The 17,748-nt window shown below is 39.1% G+C and overlaps 2 protein-coding genes and 1 long non-coding RNA gene across 7 annotated transcripts in view; 2 read left to right on the top strand and 1 right to left on the bottom strand.

Moving 5' to 3' along the window:
- Positions 1-6,692: 6,692 nt before the first annotated feature.
- The window catches only part of SUV2 (protein dimerization), a 38,959-nt gene continuing 27,903 nt past the window's right edge, over positions 6,693-17,748 (top strand). For 2 of the 5 annotated variants that reach the window (XM_008777672.5, XM_017840373.5), the window contains exons 1-2: positions 6,693-7,339; positions 9,753-9,791. In XM_008777672.5, the coding sequence (XP_008775894.4) occupies positions 6,902-7,339; positions 9,753-9,791 (477 nt within the window). In that variant the 5' untranslated portion in view covers positions 6,693-6,901. Of the gene's footprint in view, positions 7,340-9,207; positions 9,347-9,752; positions 9,792-17,748 lie in introns of all 5 variants that reach the window. The other 3 variants (XM_026800788.4, XM_017840374.5, XM_026800789.4) reach the window with 2 other exon arrangements.
- Positions 11,472-16,225, bottom strand: LOC149752713 (uncharacterized). Its single transcript, XM_089925783.1, has 4 exons — positions 14,485-16,225; positions 14,267-14,400; positions 14,103-14,178; positions 11,472-14,010 (listed from the first exon to the last, which is right to left on the bottom strand). The coding sequence occupies exons 1-4, from the start codon at positions 16,223-16,225 to the stop codon at positions 12,986-12,988; spliced, it is 2,976 nt and encodes a 991-aa protein (XP_089781909.1). The 3' UTR covers positions 11,472-12,985.
- LOC149752712 (uncharacterized) lies at positions 13,092-16,723 on the top strand. The gene is made up of 2 exons (XR_016396635.1): positions 13,092-13,212; positions 15,783-16,723. It is a non-coding gene; the product is annotated as an uncharacterized LOC149752712 (long non-coding RNA).

Genomic DNA, 17,748 nt, shown 5'->3' with positions numbered 1-17,748 from the left:
TCTTTCCACCACTCCATTTTGTTGTGGAGTCCTAGGTGCAGAAAAATTATGAGTTATTCCCTTTTTACTACAAAATTTTTCAAATAGATGATTTTCAAATTTCATTCCATGGTCACTTCTAATAGCTATAACTGAAGTATTTTTTACGTTTGTTATTTTCTTATGGAATTTCTTAAACATTGAAAATGCTTCATCTTTATGAGCTAAAAATATGACCCATGTGTATCTAGAAAAATCATCTACTATGACAAGACTATACTTGTTTCCACCAAAGCTTGTGGTCCTAGTTGGTCCAAAAAGGTCCATATGAAGTAGCTCAAGAGGTCTAGTAGTAGAGACACAATTTATGGACTTAGAAAAACTTCTAGATTGTTTGCCAAATTGACATGCTCTACAAATTTTATTTTTCTCAAATTTCAACTTTGGCAAACCAATCACTGAATCTCTTTTAATTAATTTAGATAGTGTGTCTATGCTTGCGTGACCTAATTTACGATGCCATAACCAACTTGCCTCATTGAGCTTAGTATCATCAGCTACAAGCAACAGTTATTTTTAGCAAGATCATCAAGATCTACTACATAAACATTGCCACGTCTTAGTCCTTTGAAAACTAAGCTATTGTCAACTGAATTAGTTATGATGCACATAGATGGCTTAAACAAAACATCAAAACCTTTATTGCATAATTGACTAATGCTAAGTAAGTTATACTTGAGACCATCTACAAACCGAACATTATCAACAAAGGTTGAAGGTGTGATTTGTATTTTACCGATACCCATGATGTGACCTTGGTTATTGTCTCCAAAAGTCACCGCACCTCCTTTCTTAGATTCTAGGGTGAAGAATTGCTCCTTGTCACCCGTCATGTGTCTTGAGCAACCACTATCCAAGTACCAACAGTATTTATTGAGCTTGGCTGCAAGACACTCCTACACAAGGAAATCATACAGTCTTAGGTACCCAAGTTTTTTTGGGTCCTTCAAGGTTAGTTATGTTGGTTCCTTTTGGAACCCAAACCTTTTTAATCTTTCTTTTAGCTTTTATTTTTCTATAGTCACACATATTAGCTTTATGTCCTACTTTACCACAACAAAAATAGGTTACATTTTTAGCTTTACTTTCATCGGCTTTTACAAAGAAGTTTTAAGAATTTTTTGCTTGTTCTTAGGCTCATACCCTAAACCGGCTCTATTAAACACAGCTCTTTGACTATTAAGAATCATTTCTAGTTTTTCAGAACTATAGGTAAACTTCTCAACAATAGGTTTATATTTTTCAAGTTCTTTTGTTAAGTTCAGTTTTTCTGTTTTTAGTAAGTTTAAATCTTTTGTAAAGTTATCTTTTAGAGTTTGATTACTATTTTTAAGTTCTGAAATTTTCTTAATTAGTCTTTCTTTATCTTTAATTAAGGTACCAGTTTTTTGAGTTAGCAATTGGTTGCTTGTTTTAAGTTCTAAATTTATCATTTTATGAATGTAGGATTGATTAGTTAGCTTCAATTCTTTGTTTTTAAGGTTTATTGACCTATATTCATCCATTAGTTCATTAAAGGCATCATACAATTCTTCAAAGGTAAAATCTAAATGTGTTTCAGATATTACCTCATTTTTATTTGCCATAAAGCAGAAATTGGCATTTTTCTCTTGTTCCTCTTCCGATGATGATGATGATTTATCGGAGTCAGTCCAGGTGGTGACAAGAGCTTTCTTCTTCTTGTACTTGTTGTCCTTCTTCAGCAAGGGACAGTCGGCTCTGAAATGACCCGGCTACTTGCATTCATAGCATCCGATTCCCTCACTTTTCCTTTCCTTACCTTTATCCTTGTTGAAGGAACTCGAGGGAACTCTCTTCTTATGGAAGGGCTTCTTCCGATTGATGAATCTTCTGAATTTTTGCACAAGGAGAGCCTCTTCTTCATCTTCCTCATTGTCTTCTTTTTCACTGCTGCTACTGCAAGAAAGATCCTTGTTAGAAAAAGTAGACTTGAGGGCAATTACCTTTTTCTTATGGGAGGATTCCTCTTCGCTGTGTTGTTTCATTGTGAGCTCATATGTCATTAGAGATCCAAGAAGCTCCTCGAGTGGCAGCTTGTTCAAGTCTTTTGCTTCTTGGATTGCCGTGACCTTGGCTTTCCATGACCTTGGTAGAAAGTGAAGGATTTTCCTGACAAGATCACTATTAGTATAACTTTTGCCAAGGCTTTTTAAGCCGTTGACAATATCAGTAAATCTTGTGAACATTCAAGAAATGGTTTCATTAGATTCCATTTTAAATAGTTCATATTTGTGAACTAGCATGTTAATTTTAGATTCTTTGACTTGATTTGTGCTCTCGTGGGTCACTTCAAGTCTATCCCATATCTCTTTTGCAGAATTACAAGTAGAGATTCTATTGAATTCATTAGGATCCAAGGCACAATAAAGAATATTTATTGCTTTGGCATTTAGTTGTGCCTTCCTTCTATCATTATCATCCCAATCTTTTTCAAGCTTGGGTATAGCAATGTTATCAACATAGATAGAAGGAATATATGGTCCATTAATTATGATGCTCCAAACATTATAATCTTGGGCTTGGATAAATATCCTCATTCTAGCCTTCCAATAGGTATAGTTAGCTCCATTGAACAATGGAGGCCTATTGGTGGATTGCCTCTCACTAAGGGAAGATCCAAAAGGGGTTGTCATCTTAATCTTTTACTCTTTTTAAGGATTGGAACACCAATCGATATGAGAGCACCTGCTCTGATACCACTTATTGCCCAAAGAGACAACCCAAGAGGAAGGTGAATTGGGTTTTAATTAAATATTGATCAATTAAAAATATGATGAGTAATTAACTAAATCTATTGCAAGTGAATTAGTTAGATTACTAGATGCAGTGAGTGAAACAGACACGATGCAATACAAACACAAAAGATTTATAGTAGTTCGGAGCCAACTCTTGCTCCTACATCCACTCCCCAAGCCACACTTGGGAGTTCACTATAATCCCTAGGATTACAGCCGGTTGTTTTACAAGCTCACAACCCAACTTGTTGTTTTCACGATGTCACAACGAACTCGGTCGGTTTTAACAGGCTCACCGACTAGAACCACCCTATTATTTTTCCGGATTCACAATCAAACCCAATTGGTTTTTTCGGGTTCATCAACCACAACCTTACACCGTTGGTTTTATCTTTGGCTCACCAACAAACCTTACAACCCTTGATTCAATCTCCTGATTGAATCAAGTACAAAAGCAAGAGTTTAAGGTTTATAAAGAAAGTTTCTAAAAAGCAGATATGAAACAATATAAGTAAAGTTGAGCTAGAAGCCCTCAAACAGATTTGAGTTGAAGAAGTGGGGGCTTCTCGATTTCTGAGTCTCCTATTGAATGTTTCGAAGTATGGAGGACAGTAGTAGAGCCTTGAATGCGAAGGAAAAACTTTTGGATTGAGTTGAATGCACTTCTTCCTTCTTTTGCTTGGATTCACTCTACGGAAGCACTTGGTGGTTGAAAGACTTCAATGCTCAAATGGAATTCCTCTCTACTACTTTACTACTGTTTACTCTGGCTATTTAAGTGATTCCTTTCGAAAACTAGCCGTTAGAGAGTGATTTGGAGCTGTTCTATCCCGTCTGCACATCTTGACAATGTATCCGTTGGGATCGGAGTCGACTCGTGTGATCTGGAGTCGACTCGGCTGTTGCTGGAGTCGACTCGCGCTTTACTGAAGACGACTCGCTCACTGTTCAGGATTTGAATTAAAGTGCTTGTCTCGTCTTGGAGTCGACTCGGGTTTTCTTGGAGTCGACTCGGGTTTTCTTGGAGTCGACTCGAGATCTTCGGAAGACGTCTCATTCTCAGAGACCGGAAAACCGATTCTTTGTCTTTTGAACTGATCTGCCTCGGAGTCGACTCGGGCCTTGTTGGAGTCGACTCGGCTGACTTGGGAGTCGACTCTGGAATACTTGGAGTCGACTCGTTCACAGGGTCTCCGAGATTGGTTCTCTGCCTTTCAAACTGCTTTCCTCTAGGAGTCGACTCGCCAAGCGTCGGAGTCGACTCGCAATATTCTAGAGTCGACTCGGTAACAGGGTCTAAAATCCATCGTTCTGTCTTTCTGTCTGTTACCCTTTGGAGTCGACTCGGGACCATCTGGAGTCGACTCGCCAAGCATCGGAGTCGACTCGAAACCATTTGGAGTCGACTCAAGCTTGTGCCAGAACCTTTAAACCACCCGGAGTCGACTCGCAAAGTTCCGAAGTCGACTCGTGATGCAAACTTTGGTTCAAATTGAGTCCAACACTTAGCTAAATTACTTTGAACCAAAGCTCGAGGCACTTAAACAGAAATTTACACATATTTGCCTGAAACACTAGATTGAATTCATTAGTACAACATAAGATATACTCAAAATGCTTTGTGCTCATCAAAATCAATTAGGGAATACTCAATTACTCTACAAAATCGGTAGTACAGAAACGACTTTTTGCACTAATCGATGTGACCATCTAGCAATGGTACCCAACATCCGGATAGGACGAATATATGCGAAGCAAATATTCTGAAACCCCAGACTATGGTTACTGTATAATTCATCCCTTTGACTCCTAATGCTAGGATGACCTCAGAGTTTTGTCAACTCTCTAATCAGCACATCCACTAAGTGATCAACTTTAGAAATCCTGTGACTCATCACAAGGATTACCCTAGCCAAGGTTTTGCTAAATTGAACACAAAGCATTATCTCCTGTTTTTAGGAGGGGTCAATTCCATCTCGACTCATGCACCGATTTTGCAAGTACTTGATTGCACCCAGTAACCTTCCGTCCCAGAATTAGAAATTCTGCTAGTCCGGTACCAAAGTACAGTGAGTTGCTTGCTAATCACTGTGGTGATCTCAGATCTGAGGGATACTTATACCCATATCCACTCGGAACATCTCTTGACAGTAGAGTGTTCCGAAATTGGTCATGTTCAGTGAAATGTACTCCTACATTTCACCTGTGTAACATATCAGTGTCTCCACACTCCTTGGTTAAGAGGACAACCAACGTATATATCACATAACGACCTAATCTCGATAATGCTGTCGTCCTAGTAACAACATATCATTTGGTCGCAAACAGGTTTAAGGACTTGAAGATAAATCCTCCTTTATCATAAAATAAGTCCTAAGGACTTCATCATATAAGAGTTCATTTGGAGATGTACAATAAAATGATGAATAAATGCCAAATAACACTTTATTAATTTATCAATTTATTTACAAAATTCAATTATCAATATACTGACGATTGACATTTAGGATACAATTCCCAACAATACCCATGCCATAAATGTACACTGGCTTTTAACGCACGTCGCATTAGCTCAAGTAATGACAAAATGAACTACCCTATACAAAGAGAGCTCTACTTAGAGAGCTCTACTCTACTGAAATCTCTTCTTTTCATACTATTGCTTCTCTATTTTAACTTTGGCATCGGAAGGTCTCCTGTCGGAAATTCTTCGGCCTATGGACTTTTTGCAAACCATCCCTGGAGGAGATCAACATGCCTGTACCTTGGACTCCTTGCCTTAGTTCGTTTCCTACTGATCTCATGATCATCCAAGCTACACTCCGACTTCGATCTGGGATTCAGTGGCAACAATATTCATCAAACTGATTGTGGATCACAACCATCCATCAACCTTAATATCCAAACAAACCCATTTACCAAAGGGGACGTTTGGTATGGGGTAATCGTCCCAGGATCAAGGGTGATGTGGGTGGAAGTAATGAGATCACTGCATTTGGTTGTACCACGGTGATCCTACGTGGCGGTGATCCTAAATTACCTCCACTTCTCAAATTACCGCCCAACTCGGTGATGGGATACCTGTCCTTGAGGTCAGAAATCAAAGATCACCCTAAGGCAGTGATCCTAGGTTGAAAGTTAAAGACAAAAATACTCCTCAATTTAGCAGAAAAATTAATATATCAATATACCATCAATATATTATGTCAATGTTATATATATAAATATAAAATATTATGTTGATATTATATATATTATATTAATGATATATATTATATTATAATATACTACTAATCATATTATTATCATATTATTATTGAAGGATAATTTTAAATTATAGTAGAAATATATTATTATATTTTATATTTATATAATGAAAATATTTAATATATTACTCCTATTTACCTTATTTTTCTAATCAAAATAATTATTAATATTAAAAAATCTATTATAAGTATAAATAAAAATATTAATTCTATAATGAAAAATAACATATTTTTATAAGATTAATAATTTATAGGAGTAATAAATATATTTTTATAGAATATATTAATAATTAATATATTGATAAATATATTAATATTTTATTATAATATATTTTATATGATTAATAAATATATGATAAAGGCTATTAAAAGTAGAATATGTGACAAAATTATGGAGTTATTATAAAAATTAACATATTGACTTATATTTTTGATTTATAAAAATTAAAAACGCATAAAAAATTCATCTAAGATATATCAGGAGTATTTATGGTATTATGTGGTCGGTGATTTTGAATCTCTATATCATACCAAATAAGTTACTCATGGATACCTAAAAATTTTAAATCACTGAACTATAGCCTACCAAATACATTAATTTTAGATTACCGGGATCAAATTACTCTAGCATTTGGATTACCAAGAATTTTAGATCACCGTGGTGATCCCGTTGGGCTACCAAATGCCCCCAAAGGGGAAAGATATGGAAACGGGGAACTTGGGTCCTTCCAGGCGCGGATCACGTGCTCTGGCTTTAAAAACCCGAGCTTTATTCTCCTCAATTTCCCCTCCGATTTCCGACTCCCCTTGCTCACCCGTCCTCTCACTCTTCTCGATGCGATGAGCTTCGAGGGGATCGACGAATGGGACGAGAACTTCCTCGACGAGGCGATCCGAATCGAGCTTGGGGCTATCTCGTCTCGAAACCCCTCATCGGATCCCTCCTCCTCGTCCAGAGACCACAACGCCGCGGTCTCCTCTCGGCCGGAACCGGAGCCGGAGCCCATCCCTCCGAGAAACCCAGCCCCGGTTCGGTCGGACCAGGAGTACTTCCCTCCCATCCCATCCTTTGTGTCTGGTGCCGGTTGGGGGGCCCACGACGGCGGTTTCAGCTTCTCGCCTCCTCGGGAGCTCTCCCAGAGGTTCCCGGAGAGGCCTAACTTGGAGGTGGATTTCGAGATTATCGAGCCTTTGGTTTTGAACAATGTTGGGTTTAGTGACCGCGCCGGGAGTGGGGGTGGCGGGGCTAGGAAGGACAAGGAGGTTGAGAGATTAAAGGTGAGGTCTTTTATGTGATTTCTGGAAGATGGTTATGTTTAAAGATTTCATCTTGTTTTACTTTTGATGATCTTTTTGGTTTTTGTCTTGCGTTTCTTTGGAACATCATCTTTTTGGTTGCATTTTGATGATCTTTTATACTTTTGAATAGAAATATGACATCTATTGCGACAGCATTTTCGTGAAAAAAAAGGAATTCTTTATTTCTCAATGTAGGGAAAAAGATTCTTTGCTTATGGTAATCCAAACCACAAAGGATATAGCTATCAAGAGACTAAGGTCTGCAGACTGGTTCTTGGTGTAAGATTTCATGACATTTTTTTTTCTGTATTTATCATGCAAGAAGTCCTACAGCGACTAAGCAAGAACATCTTGCCTTTCTTATTCAATCCAAGAGCAGAAATGATACCACACTGAGCATCTGAGTTTTCTTAATCTTTAATACTTCAGTCCAACCCTGAACATTATCACACCCTTATGTTTACCTTTGCCTATGCCCGTTTTGGTGGCCATAACCTTTCTCCCCTTAACTAGTGGAATTAACATTTTTCATTGGTGTTAGTTTGTATGGATCATGTTTCAAATTTGACTTTATCCGTTTCCCTATATTTAGCATTGTCATCTTCCCTCTTCATCTACGCTCTTTCCATGTAAGCAATAGAATAGGCTGCCAACCTGCCAACCGACAAATGTGATTCCCCGATCTTTCTTAAAGTTTTCTTACCAAGGAATTTAGTACTAATATTAAAAGGTTGATACCACCTTGACAATTTGGCACAAAATCTTGTCAGTTTGTCAGTACAGCTTGATTTTGAGCTGTGCTCCACTGATGGCCCCATTGTGATAGGAAAGACTTTCTATTATGAAGTTATGGTTTACAGTTCTCCTAATTTCCCAAACTCATTCCCCAACTGCAAGTTGAAATCGTGCTTGCCAAATAACCTTTAATCTTTTGCCAGTCATGTGTTCTTGGCATTCCTCTGATCCCCTTTAGGTGGAGTCTTTTGTGCTAACACTTGTAAAAAATCTCAGAAAAGACCCTTGAATATCTTAGTAATTAATCAAGGCACAGAATATTAATCATGAAGTTGAAGGAGGTAAGAAATCTGCATTTTGTGCTTGCGTGTTGGTTCGTCTTTTCAATAGAAGTATGGAAGCTTCAAAGAATGTTACTTAACAGATTGACCTATTTGATTGCTGATTGATCAATTCTGTTAGCTAAAACAGGTCCCGCACAGAAAATAAATGAAATATGGACCTAATCTTATTATTCCCTCCCAAAAGAAAATGATTAGGTACTTTCTTAACCTTGATTGAAGCTCATTGTCTCTCATTAACAATCTTATCAAGAATCCTTTTCATCCTACATGCCATTCTCTAAGAAAGTTTCATTCATCAAGTTCATTAGGAGAATTCTTCTCTTTCATTGACCTAGTTTGCTTCTTGGGCACACAATGGCCCACTAACTTTTTACAGCTAAAAAAACACACCTAATTCTTTATATAGAGTTAACTTTTGTCTGTTTATCCTATTGTCCTCTTCATTGCTGTGCAGATTGGTGGATAGGGTGTCAGAATTTTATTGTAGAATAGCATGTCCTTCAGTGGTTATATTAAGAGTTACTCTAACCATATGATTAGATGGGCATGATGGTCGGGTGCAGATTTAAATTTTAGAAGTAGTTCTTGACGAAATGTGCTAATTGAATGATAGAGTTTAGTTGCTTAAGGGGGTGGCCTGGGGGCTTAATGCTAACTTTGACGATAAATAATTTAGTGAACAGATACATGGTGGAAGATAGTTGAAAAATATAGATGATATTAGATAGAAAATAATACTGATAGATAGAGCATTTACTTGGTGAGCAGGATCATGCATCAATTTGAATTGAGAGGGAACTGAATGTTGCCAAGATTAGGAGGCCACTTTAATTACTAGAGGATCAAACATCAGGACCAAATGATGTCCATTTTCTTTTCTCCAAAAAATGCAGGGTTCATATGGAAGGTAATTCTTGGAAATTGTCTCTTTTTGGTTTTCATTATTGAGTTTGTGGAGAGTAATTTACTTAGGTGGCATTGAGTTTCACTTTCTTGTCGATGCTGCTACTTTTGTAGCCATATGAAGTTTAATTTTAAATATAATGCTACTAAGCGTATGGATTATTAAACTTTGTTTTCTGTTCACAAAATTTCTAGCCTTGTGAAACCTTAACTTCAAACTATCTTTTAGTGGTCGAGAGGTAAGGTTGCAGTCATACTATAACTAGAGCACTGCTTTCTGTTTTCCATAACCTATCCTAGAAAAAGATATAACATGGACTTAGGAATCAATCGTATTTTAGTATGATTTTTATTTTGAAAAAGATAGACAGTACATATTTGGATAATCTGACTTTTCTTCTATATTGCAGAGGGAGTTGGGGCATGTCTTGAAGCAACTCAATCATTTGGTACACTTCTAAAGCTTTATTAGTACACTTCTAAAGCTTTATTAATTCTGTGAATTGAAATCTCTATCTTTGATACTATGATCTGATTTTTTTTTTTTGGTATTGTCTAAGTCCTGATCTTGGTCATCTCCAATTGCTCGTTTCATACCTATCTTAGTTACCTGCTCTTGTGCAAAAATTGATGCCTCGTCCCTATATTTTAGTTTCAAATTTATAGGTTTTTGTTTGGCTTCTTTATTGACTTTTTCCTTTGCAAGCATCTATTTCATGTGTTATTTTTTCTTTCTTTGGTAAAATTCCTTATAAAGTAATACAATGTAATACATATATATTATATCTTCATACTTGATATATGATAATATTTTTGAGGAAACAAGGTTTCTATTGTTAACTGACCTTTTAATGGTTTCTAATGAATAAGAAACATCATGTTATTGTCATTGATGAAACAATTGAAACGTGATCAGCTACTGTTATATACCTTCATATACGGACCATATGACAGTTTGTATTGTACTTGCGAAGAATTGTCATATACATGACTGTGTCTTGTGCATTAATATTATCATCTTGTATCATGGTTTGTTACTGTGGTATGTGAGAGGCTATAAAAGTAACTAATATGTGAAGGTGCTTGTGTAGCATGTGCATCTTGATTTTCTGTTACAAATATGACACACTTTCATAGATACTTGCCATACAATAATAAGTAGCAAAGTTTCACACACACACACACATATTTGTGTAGTTTGCAAGAATGAAAAAAACTTAGAGTTGAGATATCTGCAAATAACCTTTTGTACAAATGAAGATTTTGGAAATTTGCAAATCTCAGGGTAAGCCTTGGTGCAAATGGTAGGATTGGTCCATTGTGATCTAGAGGTCATAGGGTCAAAATGTGGAACAACCTCTCTTCATGCGGGGATAAATTCCTGAACAACTGACCCTCCCCATACCCTACAATGGTCTGAACGTCATGCATTTGGCCGCCCTTGCTAAAAATTATTATTTTTTTAAATATGGAAAATAAAATCTTATGGACAATATGAATTGCTAATTGATAATCTGTCACAGAAACATATGCATGCATGCTATGACTTTATTGAATTTTTGATTGAATTTTTATAATGTTGTTAATGGCATTATTATTCATATATATTGACCATGCCTTAAACCTAATTTGGACTATTTTCAGCAATTATAACAATCCATTATGAAGATGAAAAATTTGAAAAAAAGTATTAAAGTATTACTTTATTTTAGTCGCCACAATTAGCAGTTCGAGACTAGTGGACCAAGTAGACACTTGGGATGTTGAACCGCATAATGTTTGCGGATGCCAATATAAACTCACATTAGATTATTGATCAAATCATAGTTCTCGCCACTCTTGCTAGAACATGCCAGAAAAGCATTAAAAAACAGGATGCATTTTTTCCAGATCTGGCCATTCATTTTGATCATACCGTTAGAAATTCCCTTGTCAAGAGTTGGTAACCATGATATCAATTAGACACACAAATCCTCTGTCAGTATGGGTGTAGTTGGTTTTGTGAAAGTGGACTCATAATTTAATTAGTAGAGCCTCTGATGAGAGTGGATTTGGAGCATAATGGCCTTGATGTTCATTGAAAGAGTCTAACAGGTTCTGTGTGCTAAATAAAATTTTGGAGTTATAAGAGCTTAGAAGTGCACGAGTTTTTTAAAGTCTGATGAGTATCATAAGGGGAGTTGAACAAGTTATTTTGGATGCAGGATTGTAGAGAATTTGCACAGGCCCAATCATCACGTGGAGAATTCATGGCTCTGGTATATGGGAGTTTTGGTTTTTTTTTGGGAATCATACTATGAGAGTTCAATTGCAAAAGTTCCCATGTAGTGGGAATATCGAAGCTTTTAAATGGCAGTTAGGATTATATATTAATTTCTGTACATTATTACCCTCCTTGCTTATAAAAGTATTTCTTTCTTCCCCTTCTAGAATCTCCTTATTGGCTGTTATATTTTGACCCACAAGGGACTTGCCCTATAATTGGGATTCAAAATTTCTAAGTTCCAATAACACTTGTTTGAGATTATTAGCCATTTGCGATGCAGCCTGGAAAATGTATTGGGTGTCGAGTGTCTTATGAATGCATCATCTATGTGTGCCTGCCAGATTTAGTAGTGTGGTACTCATTGTCATTGTGAATGGTGAAAAACTTTGGCCATTGGGTTGAACACATATTTTGGTCATCACATGTTCAAAATGTTTGGTGAGAAGAACAAGGTCATGAATATTTGCTCTCATTACTTGGTTCAAATGGACGATTATGAATACTGCCCACAACTTGTGTTTTATGTTATATGTGATAAATGGAACTTTGTCATTTCAAGCTGGTTATTGAAAATGGGTCTTTGGAGGTTTGTTATTGTAGGTCAAGAAAAGAGCTATTGCATACGAGAAATAGAGAGATGGATATGTGGAGGAGAGAGCTTAAGTGGCTTGACATGTTTCTCAGGTTGTGAGATTGGTTCACTTAGTGGCTTGCATAATATTTAAGGACCATAATATTTAAGGATTATATTAATTTCTGTACATTATTACCCTCCTTGCTTATAAAAGTATTTCCTTCTTCCCCTTCTAGAATCTCCATATTGGCTGTTACATTTTGACCCACAAGGGACTTGCCCTGTAATTGGGATTCAAAATTTCTAAGATCCAATAACACTTGTTTGAGATTATTAGCCATTTGCGATGCAGCCTGGAAAATGTATTGGGTGTCGAGTTCCTTATGAATGCATCATCTATGTGTGCCTGCCAGATTTAGTAGTGTGGTACTCATTGTCATTGTGAATGGGGACAACTTTTGGCCATTGGGTTGAACCAAGGTCCGCCGTACCGGTCCGGTCCGGCGTACCGGTCGCCGGCCGGACCGGTACGGTACCGGCCGGGCTCCACGAGTCAGACTTTTTTTTTTTTTTAATGTTGTCTCTGTTGGATCTTAAATTAAATGAAAATTGATGTTTTTTTATTACTTTTTTCATGATTTTTGATATTTTCATATTTAAATTTAGGGTTGAAATTTGAAACATATATGATGCATGATTGCATGTTACGTTTTCCTCCCGTTCGAAATGATAAAATCATACACATAAAATATCTTCGAATTAAGATACAATCATTTACATACATTTAAAGTACTCTAGGATATCTAAAATCGGGACGAGTGCCGATGGCTCTCGTAGATATCTGGATCATAAGTATAATCAGGAGGAGGCAAATCAACCCAATCAGAAGGAACACGCGCCAGGTTATAAGAACTGTCGGATCTCTCGCTCACGCTCTGGCTCTGAGAGGTGTCCTCTGATTGTGTAGGGGCCCATCCAAATATGGCGGAAGCAAAATCCAATGCACCATATCCGTATTCGTCAGGCTGAGGCTGTGGATAATAGAATCCGTATCCGTATGTCCTCGGATCTGCAGTCGTATCCTGTCTTCCTGAACGACCTCGAGGAGCCCGTCTTCTATATCCAATAATATCCTCACGATCTCTATCAGGTGGTCGACCGTGGTCCGTATCCTGTGTAGCACCCATAAATTGGGACTCACCGGTGAAATAAAGACCACCCTCCGGCTGTGTCTCATGAGTACCATACTGTCCTCCGCTCCCTCCATGGCTAGAAGATCCATCACCACCAGAACCTTCATCGCTACTAGTCCAAGTCTCTTCCTCGACACTCTCCATTGGGATTCTTTGTTTTCCTTTCCTGGCCCTCTCTGTCTGGCTCCCCTGTGCCTGCGGCTGATCAGCTCTGGGAGTGCGTGGAATATTGCGCTCAGCCCATTGCTCTGGATCGACCCCAGCTTCGGTGGCTATGAAGGTAGCTGGTCGTGGAGGCGATCCTGGCTCGTCAAGCTCGGGCTCCTGCTGCTGGCCTACAAGCCAGCCGAGTAGTGGATCATCGTCATCAGCGGTGAAGGACCCGTAAATCGGATCTGTATACTTGAGCTCCACTTCCTCCTGGATGCACTTTAACCTCAACCGCAAATTGTAATGCACATAAACAAGGTCGTTGAGGCGCTTTTGCGTCAAACGGTTTCTTTGTTTGCTGTGGATAAGGGCGAAGGTGGACCAATTGCGCTCACATCCACTAGAGGAGACTGTTTGGGAGAGGATCCGGATAGCTATCCGCTTTAGATTTCTCGCGGATCCGCCAAAATGCACCCACCATTCAGCTGCAAAAATATTTATGAAGATTACATATATGATAGTTCCATAATAGTAACTAAGTAACACCAGGTGAATGTTTTGCTGATGTGTCACGTACCTGGATTCATATTGTGTTTGCTGACGACAGCCGCTCGTTGGCCAAAACTGTAGCTGCCCTCTCTAAATAATTTGCTCTGTGAAAAATAAGCATAAGAAAACCATGTTAATAATTGAAGATGCTGATATACTTACACATGCTAGTAATTACTAAATCATAATTACCTCTTCAAGACATAGGGCCGCTTTTTCTGGATCTGCCTCCATCTTGTAAATCACATTACGCAAAGCATCCAGAAGTGTTTCATCCATACCAATTCCATCTATGCTGTACTGAAACCGGGGGTTTAGGTAGTATGCTGCACATATACGAGACTATCTTAGCATAATTATATAATTATATCCATCACTATAATTGTCACTATAATTATATCTTAGTTTACCTGCTAGATGTAATTCCGTACCCATTTGCGCTCCCCACCGTTGCTCAATGATGTTGATGTATGACCGGCCATGTGCTGGATCTGCCTCCATAATCTGATCCTTTGCCTTGACCATCATGTGATACAAAAACCCCATCTGGGGGTAGATCTCGCTATCTACGGCCCGCAGCACTTCATATAATGGTTTGATAGCCTTGACTATTGTAGTAGCCCGCTGCCAGAATGGTTGTCTCGTCACCAAGTCTTCTATCTTGCTCCCTTCAGAGCCGGCATAAGAATATCTACTATCATACCACTCCGGACTGGCAAACATCTGACGTAAGGCTCCTCTCTTCTCGAGTATGCTATCAAGTGCGATGAAGTTGGTAGCAAACCGTGTGACTCCTGGTCTCAGAATCTCTCCCCCTGCATACTTTCTCATCAATGAAAGAACCCAGTTATGGTTATAAATATACCTCGTAATGCGTTGGGCTGTCTCCACCGTTTGTTGCACCCTACGGATCTTTCCAATGTCCATCAACATAAGATCGATACAATGTGCAGCACATGGGGTCCAGAAAATATGTGGCCGCCGCTCCATCAAGACTTGCCCGGCAGCCTTATATTGCGGCCCATTATCAGTGACGACCTGCACGACATTCTCCTCTCCTACCAGATCAATCACATCCTCCATAAGTTTCAGCATGTACGAGGTGTTGTGCACAGAAGCCGAAGCATCAATCGACTTGTGGAAGAAGGTCTTAGCATCACAGTATGTCAGGAAGTTGATGATGCTCCGCCTGGTCGGACCGGTCCAACCATCGCACATGATGGTTAGTCCATATATGGGCCACTTGCTCTTGTAGGAGTCAATCCAATTCTCCAGCTCCTCCTTATTGTTGTCAAGAAGCTCACCGTATATATCCTTCGGGCCTGGAGGAGCTACACCGGGACCAGCAGCTTGTATGGCGGCAATGGCAGACCTGTAGTATGTATTGTCTGCCACATTCGCTGGGATGTGGCTGAAGTGAAACCAGGATCCAATAGCTCGCCACATAGTTTTCTTCTTATCCTTCATCCACATTGTGTCTACCCTCTGCTGCCTTGAATCTCTACTGGGGAGAGCATGCGGATCTACATCATGAATTGTCGCTCCTTCTGCAACTCCTCTAGATGACTTTTTTCGGCTACCAAAACCACCCAGCATAGATGCAATCCGGCCACGTTCTTTGCCGACGCCCTCCCTTACTGAAGTTGTCCTCAAGAACTCTGGATCTTGTCTAGTGCTTCGAGAACCGCCGCCCGACTCGTATGCAGAGGGCCCAAATCGAGCCCTATGCCTGGCCACCTCCTCCTGCTGCCACTGATCATCCAGGCTTGCATGCATGGCCGCCTGAATATCTGCCTCCTCCTCATCTAGATCCTCGACCTCCTCTGGCTCCCTAGAGTGATAGGAAGGTGGCTCTGCCGCTTGGCGATCGACCTCCGCCCTCTTCTTGGAAGCCACCTCCTTCGCTTCTTTGGCCTCAGCAAGATTCTGCCTCATCAGCACACGAATCTCGTTAGGACAATTTCGGCACGTAGCAACCTCACCGGAATTTCCGGCTAAGTGTTGCTTCAACCTGGTTACCCCTCCTCCCTTGAAAACCTTGTCGCAAAACTTGCATTGAAACTGGTGTCGTTGCCCCTCACTTCCAAGTCTTCGCCCATAAGACCAGCCAATATCACGCTTTGCAGGGTTCGTTTTTCTTGATGGCTCCATTTCTATCATAAAAGGACAACTTATCAAAAAATTAAGCTAATAAAGTAAATTTTTGCATTATCTTATTATTTAAGTAATTTATAAACTATTTTTTTTAAATAAATTATTAACAAAATTAATGAAATAATATAGGATAAAAAAACCGCACCTTAAATAGTCTCCGCTGGATTTTTTGGGCAGGACCTCCTCCTCGCTATCTCTCAAATCTTTCCGTCTCCGCACCTTAAATAGAACCCATTTCTATCATAAAAGGACAACTTATCAAAAAATTAAGCTAATAAAGTAAATTTTTGCATTATCTTATTATTTAAGTAATTTATAAACTATTTTTTTTAAATAAATTATTAACAAAATTAATGAAATAATATAGGATAAAAAAACCGCACCTTAAATAGTCTCCGCTGGATTTTTTGGGCAGGACCTCCTCCTCGCTATCTCTCAAATCTTTCCGTCTCCGCACCTTAACTAGAACCTCTCAAGTCTCAACCTCAAATTGTTTGGGAAAGAAGTGAGCCTCGTTCGGTTTTTATAACCGAACGAGAGGCTTAAGTTAATCCCAGATTAACAGAAAATTCCAGCTTAGTAATGTTAAATTCGTACGGAAAGAAGTGGCCGGTCGGCCGCTTCTTGGTTTTTAATGGGAAGGAGTGGCCTCCGGCCACTCCTTTTCCTATTAAAAAAAGGGAGAAAGCTGTGGCCTGTCGGCCACAGCAATTTTTTTTTTTTTTTTTCATTGAAAGAAGTGGCCGGTTGGCCACTTCCTTCACAAAACCACGCGCGGCGCGTGGTTTTTGAAACCACGCGCCGCGGTGGTTTTGGGAACCACAGCGCCTCGCTGTGGTTCCCCGAAAAAAAAAAAAAAAAATTGAAAGAAGTGGCCCCGTGGGCCACTTCTCCCTAAAACCACGCGCGGCGCGTGGTTTTTGAAACCACGCGCGCGCGTGGTTTTTGAAACCACAGCGCGAAGCTGTGGTTTCGTAAAAAAAAAAAAAAAACCACCCGTACCGGCCGGTACGGGGTCCGTACCGGCCGGTACACAGATGAAAACCGGATATACCGGTTTTCATCGCTCTCCGGTACCGGTCAAGCACCGGACCGGTTCGTACCGGCCCGTACCGGCCGGTACGGACCGGTACGGCTTTCCTTGGGTTGAACACATATTTTAGTCATCACATATTCAAAATGTTCGGTGAGAAGAACAAGTTCATGAATATTTGTTCTCATTACTTGGTTCAAATGGACGATTATGAATACTGCCCACAACTTGTGTTTTATGTTATATGTGATAAATGAAACTTTGTTATTGAAAATGGGTCTTTGGAGGTTTGTTATTGTAGGTCAAGAAAAGAGCTATTGCATACGAGAAATAGAAAGATGGATATGTGGAGAGCTTAATTGGCTTGACATGTTTCTCAGGTTGTGAGATTGGTTCACTTAGTGGCTTGCATAATATTTAAGGACCCTGATGAGATGGGTGGGTTTTATATGGGAATTAATGTGTTTTGATGGAAAAGGAGGAAACT

Source organism: Phoenix dactylifera, chromosome 10, assembly GCF_051530095.1.
Source record: "Phoenix dactylifera cultivar Ajwa chromosome 10, Ajwa_hap1_PhDact_Kaust_v1.1, whole genome shotgun sequence".
Taxonomy (NCBI): Eukaryota; Viridiplantae; Streptophyta; class Magnoliopsida; order Arecales; family Arecaceae; genus Phoenix; species Phoenix dactylifera.
The sequence above is the reverse complement of the archived record's forward strand: the minus strand, read 5'-3'. Positions and strand labels throughout refer to the sequence as shown.

Coding starts and splice junctions, on each gene's coding strand:
- LOC149752713 (XM_089925783.1), bottom strand. CDS start 16,225: ATGGAGCCATCAAGAAAAACGAACCCTGCAAAGCGTGATATTGGCTGG. Junction 14,179..14,266: donor CGGCCCTATGTCTTGAAGAG/GTAATTATGATT, acceptor TATTTTTCACAG/AGCAAATTATTTAGAGAGGG. Junction 14,011..14,102: donor CAAACACAATATGAATCCAG/GTACGTGACACA, acceptor ATATTTTTGCAG/CTGAATGGTGGGTGCATTTT.